A 12,500-nucleotide genomic window follows, 5' to 3' on the forward strand; every position below is an offset into this window, starting at 1 on the left:
AGTACCTAGTTTCATCATCAATCAAATACTAAAGGGTAAATAATTTAGATAATTTTTATGGAATATTACATTTTATTGAATACATTTATATTCTATTGACAATTTATTAAAAGTAACCACTTACAAATCGTTACATGGTCCAGTCAGTTCCAGTCCAGTCCATTCCTGTACAGTTAAGTTCGGTCCAGACCTTTCCAGTTGTCTTCAGTCCGGTCCTTTCCAGTGAAGTCAAATCCATTCCAGTTCTTTTCAGTCAAGTCGGGTCCAGTCCAGTCCTGTCCGGTCCTTCCCAGTCAATTCAAGTTTATTTATATAGCGCCAAATCACGACAAGAGTCGTCTCAAGGCACTTCACATAATAAAAATTCCAATTCAGGTCACTTCATTAAGCCAATCAGAAATAATTTTTCCTATATAAGGAACCCAGCAAATTGCATCAAGTCACTATTGACTTGATGCACCCCTCCCCTTCCTCATACACACACGGTGCACCTGAACCCTCTCAGTCACTATTGACACTAGTCTAGTCAAGTTTACATATGGACATCACCCCGCTTCTCCTCCAGCTTCACTGGCTGCCAGTCACCTTCAGGGTTCATTTCAAGATCCTGGTTCTGGTCTATAGGGCCTTACATGGACAAGCACCATCTTACATTGGTGATCTTCTTAGTCCCTACACCCCCAGCAGGTCCCTGAGGTCCAGTGATCAAAGCCTACTGGTTGTGCAGCACCAGGCTAAAGGTCAAAGGTGACAGATCATCTGCTGCTGTGGCCCCCAGACTCAGTGGACTCAGTGGTCTCCTTTAAACTCACCTATTCAGGCTTTGATGGGACCCCCTCATCACCCCCTCTCCTTATTCTGCTCTTTTTACCAACTCTGCCTGTGCTGGGATCTACTGGTTTCTCTAGTTCCCTTTGCTTACATTTTTAGTCACATTTTCTCTCACTTTAACCATATTTTTACTGGTTCTGTGAGCTACACATTTAACCATTAGGGTTAGGGTTAACCAAGGTTTCTAAAATCTGTGTGAATCTGATGGTTTTGTCACCTGTTGGGTATGTGCTCCGCCCGGCGCTTGGGTAGTATGGTGACAGGACTTCTGACTGATCCAGACACATTTCCTCTGGTCAGCTTGGTTCTAGAGGCTGACTGAGTGATGGTATGAATGCTGTTACCACGAAGAACTGGAGACTGAAAGTTTGTGATGCTGCCATTTCTCCGAGGAGAAGGAGAGTGGATGGAGGCCTCCTTGCTTGTGAGGTCACTTTCCTGCTGATCTGGCTTAGTCTCTGATGCAGCCTCTGGAGCCTGCAACCTTGCTGTAGGTTCAACATCACACAGTCATGAGAAAGAAAGTAGTTATAGGACATGCTGCAAAGCTCCAAATATACCTGCTGCCAGCTGGTAGACTTTCTTCTTGTCCTCAGTCCGCTCCTGACGAGTAAAACAAAATAAAATCCATCAATAGAAACATAAATCATCCTGGTCCACATTTGATTATGGAAGAAGATTGACATTGATTGTGTATGTCTTCTGAATGTTTCAGTGTTTCATATCCCCATTGCTCAAGTCACATTCCATTTCTTCAAAAGTGTCTGTAGAACTGACGCAGACTATTTTTGGGTGGCAGGTTTAGAGTTTAAGTGCATGCGTTGTGAGGAACTAATGAAATAGCCTAAGCTTAGTAGGCACAGCAGCTAGGACCTTGCCCAGTTTTTCAGGACTAGACAGAAGTCAGCACCAGCATCAACCTCCTAGTAACTAACACCTACCTAATGTATCCATCCATCCATTTTCAACTGCTTATACAGAGTTGGGTTGTTGGGGCAGCAGCCTAAGCCGAGAGGCCCAGACTTCCCTCTCCCCAGCTACTTGGGCCAGCTCCTCTGGGGGGATCCCAAGGCATTCCCTGGCCAGCTGAGAGACATGGTCCCTCCAGGGAGGCGTCCAGGAGGCATCCTGACCAGATTCTCAAGCCTATTCAACTGGTTCCTCTAAATGTGAAGGAACAGCAGGTCTACTCTGAGCCCCTTCCAGATGACCAAGCTTCTCACTCTGTCTCTAAGGGAGAGCCCAGCCACCCTGCGTAGAAAATTCATTTTGGCCGTTTGTATCCATGATCTTGTTCTTTCGGTCACTACCCAAAGCTCGTGACCATAGCTGAGGGTAGGAACGTAGATTGACCGGTAAATCAGCTCTCTCTTCACCACGACAGACCAGTACAACGCCCACATCACTGCAGACGCAGCACCAATCCGCCTTTCGATCTTGTGCTCCATCTTTCCCTCACTCGTGAACAAGACCCCGAGATACTGAAACTCCCCCTCTTGAGGCAGGACCTCATCCCTGACATGGAGTAGGCATTCTACCCTTTTCTAGTCATTACCATGGTCTCACATTTAGAGGAGCTGATTCTCATCCCAGCTGCTTCACAATCGGTTGCGAACCACTTCAATGAGAGCCGAAGATCACGTTCTGATGAAGCCAACAGGACCACATCATCTGCAAAAGGCAAAGACCTGATCCTCAGGCCACTAAAACAGATCCCCTCAACACCTTGGCTGTGCCTAGAAATCCCCCCCCCCCCCCCCCCCCCCCCCAGGACTCCTCAGGGGACGCGGTCGAATGCCTTCTCCAAATCCACAAAACACATGTAGACCAGGCACCCTCCAGGACCCTTAAGGGTATAGAGCAGGTCCAGTGTTTCACGGCCAGGACGACAACTACATTGTTTCCCCCTGAATCCGAGGTTTGACAATCCGATGGACCCTCCTCTCCAGAACCCTGGAATAGACCTTACCAGGGAGGCTCAGGAGTGTGATCCCCCTGTAATTGGAACACACCCCGCGGTCCCCCTTTTTAAATAGGAGGACCACCACCCCGGTCTGCCAGTCCAGTCGAACTGCCCCAGATATCCATGCGATATCGCAGATTTGCGTCAGCCCACACAGCTCTATGACATCCAGAGCCTTAAAGAACTCTGGGTGGATCTCATCCACCCCCGGGGCCTTGCCATTGAGGAGCTTTTGGACAACCTCATTGACCTCAGCACCAGAGTATGGAGAGCCCAACCCAAAGTCCTGGACTCTGCTCCCTCACTGGAAGACGTGCCAGTGGGACTGAGGTCTTGGAAGTATTCTGCCCACCGATCCACAATGTCCCAAGTATAAAAAGTGTTGGGACCATAACAAGCACAGCCTCTATCCGTTTACCATACCAGTGTATTTTCTGCTCAGTTAAGGCACCCCAAATTATCTTCTTGTCATGAGCAGGGTTCCTTTTTAAGGGCAGGAGAGCCGGTAATTTACCCACATTTATCCTTCCACAAAAGGGGATACGATTAGAATGAGCCAGTTCATAAATTATACTTATGTCCAATATTTATTCATGTGCAGCCTTTGAGCATATACAGTGCTCCAGCCATGAAGTAGAGTGCCATGTTTCGCTAATGTAAATGTAGCTGTCCTTCAGCAATAGCAGCTCACTAGAAAGGATCAGCCTATTGTCTTGACAAAACTGTTTTTCGATAGTTGCCGAAAAAGAGCTTGTCGTTGGAGACATTAGCATTCATGTCCCCCATAATTAAAAGACAGGTTGATGGGGAGACTTAAATATGAGGCTACTTAGATCTTCATCTTCGTTAAATTGACTTTCATAAGGTGCAAAAATCTTCAATATAACAATTGTCTTACCTCCCCGTATAAACTCCAGACCTCTAGCCCAGTCAGCCTCCAACCTGATTACCCTGACCAGCTGGTCAATCTTTATGTGCCAAATAACAGCCACACCCCTGGGAATACTGTCCCTCACCAACCTTGTGCAATAGTCGGTGGTGGATTCCCGTAAAGGTCACTGAGTAGAGAGTTCAGATTCCCTAAACTTTGCTTGGCTAGAAATGTCTCCTGGACACACAGAATGTCACACTTGTCCAATAATTTGTCCTCCACAAACCGATGTGATTTATCTGGCTCTGAGTGACCCACTTGTAAGCCTCGCATGTTATATGACCCCAAACACTTGTTCATTAAATCCGTGTAATATTGCCTACAACCAGCACAATGCTCTAGGCGGTGCACTGGTCCTCCATGTCAGCTCCGCACCAGGTACTTTGCTAGGACGTCGCCGGTGCGGCTCAAAAAAGCGGTGGACATACGTCTCCGCTAGCCAAAGTTGTGGGTCATTCGTGTCAGAAACCTCTCCGCACACCACACTGACCTGAAACGAGCCTAATCTGCTGCTGCTGGATGAGATCTTCCGACAGGTGACACGCCTCCACAGACGCTCTGACAGGTATGAAGCGAGTGTGCTTTCTTCCAGATTTGGTTTTAATCTCTGGGATGTAGTCCTCAACACTGGTACCAATTATCTCGAGGATCTTACTTCCTCTGCTGAGCCTTGTTGGGGTGTGATGCCATTAATCAATTTCCCTCTGGGATTAATAAAGTATTTTTGAATTGAATTTGAGTTGAGTTGAACTGAATTGAATTCCCTCTCCTTTGCTCTACGCACTGCACTAGGAAGCTGCTTTTTTCACCACAGTACTCAAAGATGGGGCTAGAGGCAGCTCATCCTCTGCTCCGCCCCAGGCCCGGACACTGCCCAGCGTCACGTTTGCTTCACCAAAGACTGGAGCCAGTACCTCCAAACCCCCAGAATGCTTAGTGGGTACCCCTAGCTATCAACCTGCAGTCCACGGCTGCCACGGTTGCACCGAGGTCACCATATGCTCTTCCCTGGGACTCCACCGCACCTCTCAGACTCACCATCTCCCCGTTAAATGGTAATGATAAATGACCCGCTCTTGAATAGCGCCTTTCAGAGTAAGAGGACTCCAAAGCGCACTACAGTGTATCATTCATCCATTCACACACACATTCACACACTGATGGTGATGAGCTACGATGTAGCCCCAGCTGCCCTGGGGCGCACGGCCGTTCAGCTGCTCCGTCTGGCTGAGTCATGCTGACGCATCCATTTTGCCGGACGCCACAGTTAGCAGCTCATCCCAGTAGTAAGAAACAAATCTGGGGTGTTTTCACCACACTATTACAGCACACTCATTAAAGAGCAAGTCACCCCCAAATAAACTTTTTTTTGCTGATAAACTAAATAAACGAGTGTCTAATCGTGCTGCAGACACGTGTCGTCAATAATTTGGCACTTCAGTGCATCTTAGTTCAAATTTAAATATTCTGCCTAAAACTGGCAGTGTTGTGCCGTTGTCAGGTAAAAACTCTGCACTGTATTTTAATTTATATCTGCCACCGCTATTGGCTAAGAGGTATGCTATGATGTAAACTGGTACATTATGATGTCACAATGCTGTCATGAGCCTGAGTGTGTGTGTATTTGTTAGCAGCTCCGCCCTCTCGGTCTGCCAGGCAACAGCCTGTGTTGCATTTTTCAAACATGAAGTGGGAGTGGTTAGACTCTGGTAGGGGGTGACTTGCTCTTTAAGGACTTTCAGGTAGACTTTAACATTATTGGCATCTTTTTGTTGGCCTTTATGCCGGATGTAGCGCTCGGAGGAGCTGCACAGTTCAAACAGTAATCGTTTGGACTCCTCAATCCATTCCAATAAGGAAATGTTGGTGACCAACAGAACCATTTCATCCTTTGTGAGAGTTAGCTTGTTGACGGTGATAAAACTAAGAATTTCATCTTCTACAATGGCTTTCCCCTCAGCTGTCTAATATATGAGGACCTCAGATTTTCCCTGAGCTCCAGCAGAACGCACAGCCACACTCAGCACCATCTTAGTATTGTGTGTGTGTGTGTGTGTGTGTGTGTGTGTGTGTGTGTGTGTGTGTGTGTGTGTGTGTGTGTGATTTAACAAAAGTTAATCTATCAGTACTCATACACGTTATAATGAGATTATTAGTAATGTTTAACATCCACGTCCCTTGAGTGTTAAAACATTCTCATTCACACAGAGTTAACTATCTTTGTATCTGAATGACGGAGGGACTTCTGAGGTACATTTTGATAAAGCCCTCAGACGTGCCAGATTCTGATTTGCCAAATTTATAAACAATGTTGGGCAAGTTACTTCAAAACTGTAATGCATTATGTATTACTTGTTACCCTCATTTTAAAGTAATTCATTACATTACAATATTACTGATTTTAAAATGTAAGGTATTCCACTACTTTTGCATTACTCTAAGTTACTTTCACCAAAACAACTTCAATATGAATCTGGTAATCTGACGCTCAGTGAGCTCATTGTCACGTTTTGACGCGAGGCAGGAGTGGATATGAAGTAAAAATCCTTTTATTGTAGGATGAACAAAATTAAATCCAAAAAAAGGCAGGGAGCCAAAATCCAAAAATCCAGAACATGAGAACCAAAGCCCACTTAGAGCACGGACTGGGGACGGGACAGGAAGCTCACACAGAGCACCAAAACAACGCTGAACAAACAACAATGGACCGACAAGACACTGAGACAAGACAGGGCTTAAATACACTGGGGCATGATGGGAGGCAGATGAGCTGCAGGTGTGTGGGGAGAGGACCAGGTGAAAGCAATACTTAATCAGGGAGGGAACTCACATGACCTAAGAAAAAAACTAAAAACAAGAAAAGCAACCACATAACTAATATTCTAAAGGGAAGGAGAACTACAAAGACCGGTGGGACAAAACGTATTAAAGAGACTAATAAAATGAAACTATAAACACTGCAGAGGGAGTGACTGGAGAAGACTAAAGGAACACTGGAGACACATAAATGAGACGCAGACAAAGGACACATGAGGGCGCTATGAAACACAAAAGGAGAACCTGGAGTGGGAACTGGAGGGGCTGGGGAACAAAGGGACACAGAACATGACACTCATGACATATGTGTGGAAGGTGGTGTGGTGGCTGAGCTAGGATTGCTGTTAAAACAGTCAGATATAATAACGGTGCTTTAAAATTATTGTTTATTAAATAAAAACAACAACAATCTGTACTCTCAGCACGCTGCCACCTTATATTAACTGAGCAGGGAGTGAGGTGGTGGGGGCTCCAAGCCTATATTTGCCTTGGTCCTCAAATGCCTTGATACGGCCCTGGATGTGGGACTGACTTCTGGGGTGATCTGATTCTATCACATGTATAAATATTAAATGCTTATATATTATTGCTTTTCACTGGTAAACATGTGTATTGGGGATAAATCTACCTACTTTTTTCTTTTCAAGCACTTTGTTTTGTTTTCTTGATTTTATTTAAATAATTTCCGGCCCTTTCTCTCTCTAACCTTCCTGCATGCTGCATGTTTTCTCCGTCCTCCAGAAAAACTGTAAACTAGATTTCCTACTTTCTAACTAATCAGCCAACGGGATCTACCGAACACAATAAATAAATAAATAAGCCTAATATGCGCTGCACTCCGGCAGCAATGAGCTGAAATCACCGGGGCACAGATTATGAATCAGCTGAAAAGAAACATGAAGTACCAAAGAATATGGGCTGACAATCGTAAACGAATGACTTTGTTTTGGTGGAGCGATTTTGTGAATATAACAGCGGCCGTACGCAGGACGCAGCTGGAGTATTTGAGCCATCACCGCTGCGTCCTCTCTGCTCATAGAATGCCCGCAAAGCTGAGTCCATAAATGACGTCATATATGTTGATACTGGATCTTTTTTCAGGCTTCCCGCAATTTGAATTTTTAGGAAACCCACATCTAGATTCTGTGTTTAAAAATGCGTTTTAATTACCGCGTTACTGACAATTGTACCGAGTAAATATTACCAATTTCTTTCCCTGTAACGTCTTACATTACCACATTACAGCAAATAGCAATGCAATACAGTAGGGATGGGTACCGAATTCGGTACTTTTTAAGGCACCGACCGAATTCCATAGTACCGACTGAGCACCGATTCACGTCATTTCAAACGGTGCCTCGTTTCGGTACCCGTCCTTCATAACAAGAACTTGCCTAGACAGCTGCGCAAGAGCGTTATGCCGTTGGTCGCTGCGAGCGAGTTGTAAACAGAGCAGCATGGTAGAAAGAACGCACGCTAACGCTTGGGTCCACTTCACTAAATGTGATGGGTAACTGGGTGATGATGAAACCAGCGACAACGATCTAAGTGAGACATCCTCATCTTAATCTGCTCCGGTAGGTAAATAAAATGTTTAAGATAACGTTAGCTTGATATGTTAGCTTCCGTTCCGCTAATGGTGCGTTCGCTTTCTCCTCGGAACTCCGAATTTCCGACTAGAAGAACATGAACGCGCTCTAAAGTTTGGCTTCACTTTACTAAACGCGACGGGTGATTGGGTGAAGATGAAACCAGCGACAACGATCTAAGTGTGAGGCATCATCGTTTTAATCTGCTCCAGCAGCTAAATAAACTGTTTAAGATAACGTTAGCTTGATATGTTAGCTTCCATTGCCACCATTGTTATCAGCTAATGGTGCGTTCGCTTTCTCCTCGGAAATTCTAACTTCCCAGTGGGAAAAATCAATTGAAAAAGGACGGCAAAAGGAATGAAGATACACAGTAAATTTAGTTCACAGTAAAGATGTTTGCTTCAGTTTAATTATCAGCTTATAAAACTACAAGGACGATGTTAAAATACAAACAGTTGTATGTTATTTATCGTGATATTGATCAAATATTGTTATATATTGAGAAAAATATATATTCAATTATAAAAGAGAATTAAAATAATAAACACTCAAAAGTATTGAAAATTGGTACCGTTAAGTACCGGTATCGATTCCTAGGTACCGGGAATTAGTACCGAATAGACTCAAATGTCAAAGGTACCCATCCCTACATTACAGTAATTAATTACTTTTGAACCGCATTACTCCCGACACTCTTTATAAACAATATGTTTTAATAAAACAGGAATTGTTTCCTGATCCGGCCAGTTTCCAGCTGAAGAACCATCTTGAAACCATCTTGTCTTTTGACATGGAGTCAGAAAGCCTCTCTGCGACGCTGTGGGAGACACAACGGCTCTTTTAAGAGCCGCTCAACCCCTCAGACATCTAACCTGCAGGCCCTGGTTGCATCTCATGGTCAGTGAAAGCTGAATTCAAAGTGGGCTACGAGTCTTTGGGTTCTCGCGGTCTCAATGTCCGGTGACTCACCACTCGGACCGCCCTTCCTCCGGGCCGACGGGAGCGACACGTACAAAAAGGGTATCGTAGGCTGGACGCAGGCGTCGGATGGATTTTATGAATAAGTTTCTGGTTTACCAAACATACAGCCCCATTCATGTCACAACCCAGACTCCACAAATTCTCTCAGATACCTAAGAACGGTTTTGGTACAACATCTATCTTCCATTCCAGCATTCCACACATCACATCACTTCATATCCATTACATCTACTACATACATCACATATCATTCATACTTGTCATGTATAATCGTTAGTTTAGGAAAAATAAATAAATTCATTTTTATAAACTATATACTGACTCTGTCTGAATTAATGTGAAGTGTGTCTATGGTCCCTGAATAAGTGAAAGTAACTATAATCTCCTGATTAAACATTCAAAGATCGATCAGATGTATATTTCATATTCATATGGAATCGTCACATCTTACTGGTCATCTGTTACATATGTAGTAACGTAGCAGTGTTTCTCGACCCTGGTCCTCAGGGCACGCTGTCCAGCATGTTTTCCATGTTACCCTTTTAAACATCAGTGTTTCCCTGGGATTAACAGGCATCTGCAGCACTTGATGTCCTCCTGAGGAGCCAATGTAAATCAGGTGTGCTGAAGCAGTGACATGGAAATCATTCAGGTCAGTGTGCCCTGAGGACCAGGGTTGGGAAACGCTTATAGACAAACCTTACATACACGAGCACGTTTTTGCACGCAGGTGCTCATATGGTGCCCTCACAAGTATGGACTTTTAACACACACAACAAATGTAAACTTTTCTCATGACTTTAATTTCAATGTAATGATTTTTTACTTATTTATTAGCCCTTTATTTACAAAATGTGCTGTCCTCAGACAGCGGGGTTTTGATCTGGATAACTGATAGTGAAAAAGACTTTTTTTCAATAAAGTACTCACACATTAAATAATAGAGGGAAAAATACTTCAAAACTAAAACCAGTGATTATTCCTCAATATTTACTGTTATTTTACAGTCTGTCAAAATGGTCCCACATTTATGTCAACACCGTCAGACTAGGGCGACCGATCCCGACTTGCCAAATGTAGGAAGTGAAGTTCCAATGAAAAACAAACAAACAAACGTGAATTCTGCCTTTTAGCCCTAACATCACTGTTACATATACATTATACGTTACATATACATCTATATCATCAAAAGAATTCCCACGTGAATGGAAGAGTCAATGACATATACAGTCATACACAAACACAGTCACACACTCCCTCTCTCATGCTCCCCATACACACCCTATTCACTCTGGTCCCGGTACTGCTGCACATGGGGTACAACCATCACCGGTTCCCAGAGTTTGACCCTTTCTGCTGGGGTGCTGATGAGCAGGCTCCCCCACCCAACGCTGAGCACAGCAACCCACCACCCCAGACCCCAACCAGACGGCCAGATCTCCCTCCTAGCCTCCAGCCCCAGGAAGCCAAGCAACAACAGAGGTGTGCTAAAACCTGAAATGTGATTTTCAACAAACTCACCGTCTGAAGCTGCATCCTCAGCTGGTTGTTGGTGAATTTGAGGGATCTGGCTATGGCTTGGAGGTAATAGATCAGCATGCTGAAACACACAGAGACCATCCTTAACTTAGAACTTGTTAGGAAAAACCCTGACCTAATCATCAAGCAGAGTTCACTAACCCTTGGTACTCTTTTATGTTTGGGTGTTTTCAGAAAACTCCTTTCTGCTCGAGGTGTTTTGCTCCATTAGTTGAAGCCAAACTAGTCAGACGGGGGGTTTCACGCTATTTGTTTTCTGAGGCCAAGGAGGGTGTTTGTGGAATTTGTGGGTGTGTATGTTCACATAACAGCTCTTCACAAGCTTCGGCTCTTGGTGAGAGGAAACTGGCCCTTGTCTGGTGTGTTTGATTCTCACCCTCTGCAAAGTATGTGTCTGTTTGTCTGTTTAAAGGTTGTTTACAGTTGACCAAATGATGAATCTAATCCCTCTGTGTGTGTTCTGACTTTCTTTGAGGTAATATAAGAACAATAGTAGAAATTACCCAAGAGAACTAACAAACAAATCTTCAACACAGGCTGGTGCCTATCTCCAGCGGTCAATGGGCAATCAGGCGGGGTACAGGTGCTGGCCAGTAAATTAGAATATCATCAAAAGGTTGAAAATATTTCAGTAATTCCATTCAAAACGTGAAACTTGTACATTATATTCATGCAATGCACACAGACCAATGTATTTCCAATGTTAATTACATTTAAATTTGATATTCATAAGTGACAACTAATGAAAACTCCAAATTTGGTATCTCAAAAAATTAGAATATTCTGAAAAGGCTGAATATAGAAGACACCTGCTGCCACTCTAATCAGCTGATTTACTCAAAACACCTGCAAAGGCCTTTAAAAGGTCCCTCAGTCTTGTTTTGAAGGCACCACAATCATGGGGAAGACTTCTGACTTAACAGCTGTCCAAAAGACAATCATTGACACCTTGCACAAGGAGGGCAAGACACAAAAGGTGATTGCTAAAGAAGCTGGCTGTTCGCAGAGCTCTGTGTCCAAGCACATTAACAGACAGGCGAAGGGACGGAAAAAATGTGGTAGAAAAAAGTGTACAAGCTCTAGGGATAACCGCACCCTGCAGAGAATTGTGACGACAAACCCATTCAAAAATGTGGGGGAGATCCACAAAGAGTGGACTGCAGCTGGAGTCAGCGCTTCAAGAACCACCACGAGGAGACTCATGAAAGACATGGGATTCAGGTGTCGCATTCCGTGTGTCAAGCCACTCTTGAACATGAAACAGCGCAAGAAGCGTCTCGCCTGGGCCAAGGACAAAAAGGACTGGACTGATGCTGAGTGGTCCAAAGTTATGTTTTCTGATGAAAGCAAGTTCTGCATTTCCTTTGGAAATCAAGGACCCAGAGTCTGGAGGAAGAGCGGAGAAGCACAGAATCCACGTTGCATGAGGTCCAGTGTAAAGTTTCCACCGTCAGTGATGGTGTGGGGTGCCATGTCATCTGCCGGTGTTGGCCCACTCTGTTTCCTGAGGTCCAGGGTCAATGCAGCCGTCTACCAGGAAGTTTTAGAGCACTTCATGCTTCCTGCTGCTGACCAACTTTATGGGGATGCAGACTTCACCTTTCAACAGGACTTGGCACCTGCACACAGTGCCAAAACCACCAGCACCTGGTTCAAGGACCATGGTATCCCTGTCCTTGATTGGCCAGCAAACTCGCCTGACCTTAACCCCATAGAAAATCTATGGGGTATTGTGAAGCGGAGGATGCAATACGCTAGACCCAACAATGCAGAGGAGCTGAAGACGACTATCAGAGCAACCTGGGCTCTCATAACACCTGAGCAGTGCCACAGACTGATCGAGTCC

General features: G+C 44.6%; 1 protein-coding gene across 5 annotated transcripts in view; it reads right to left on the reverse strand.

Annotated features, from left to right (window-relative positions):
* LOC107373975 (transmembrane channel-like protein 3) overlaps positions 1–12,500 on the reverse strand; it is a 296,837-nt gene that overhangs the window by 40,267 nt on the left and 244,070 nt on the right. For all 5 annotated transcript variants that reach the window (XM_070554580.1, XM_070554581.1, XM_070554582.1 and 2 more), the window contains 3 exons: positions 10,637–10,715; positions 1,392–1,434; positions 1,049–1,319 (listed from right to left, as the gene is read on the reverse strand). In XM_070554580.1, the coding sequence (XP_070410681.1) occupies positions 1,049–1,319; positions 1,392–1,434; positions 10,637–10,715 (393 nt within the window). The remainder of the gene's footprint in view (positions 1–1,048; positions 1,320–1,391; positions 1,435–10,636; positions 10,716–12,500) is intronic.

The sequence above is a fragment of the Nothobranchius furzeri genome, chromosome 9, assembly GCF_043380555.1.
Source record: "Nothobranchius furzeri strain GRZ-AD chromosome 9, NfurGRZ-RIMD1, whole genome shotgun sequence".
NCBI lineage: Eukaryota > Metazoa > Chordata > Actinopteri > Cyprinodontiformes > Nothobranchiidae > Nothobranchius > Nothobranchius furzeri.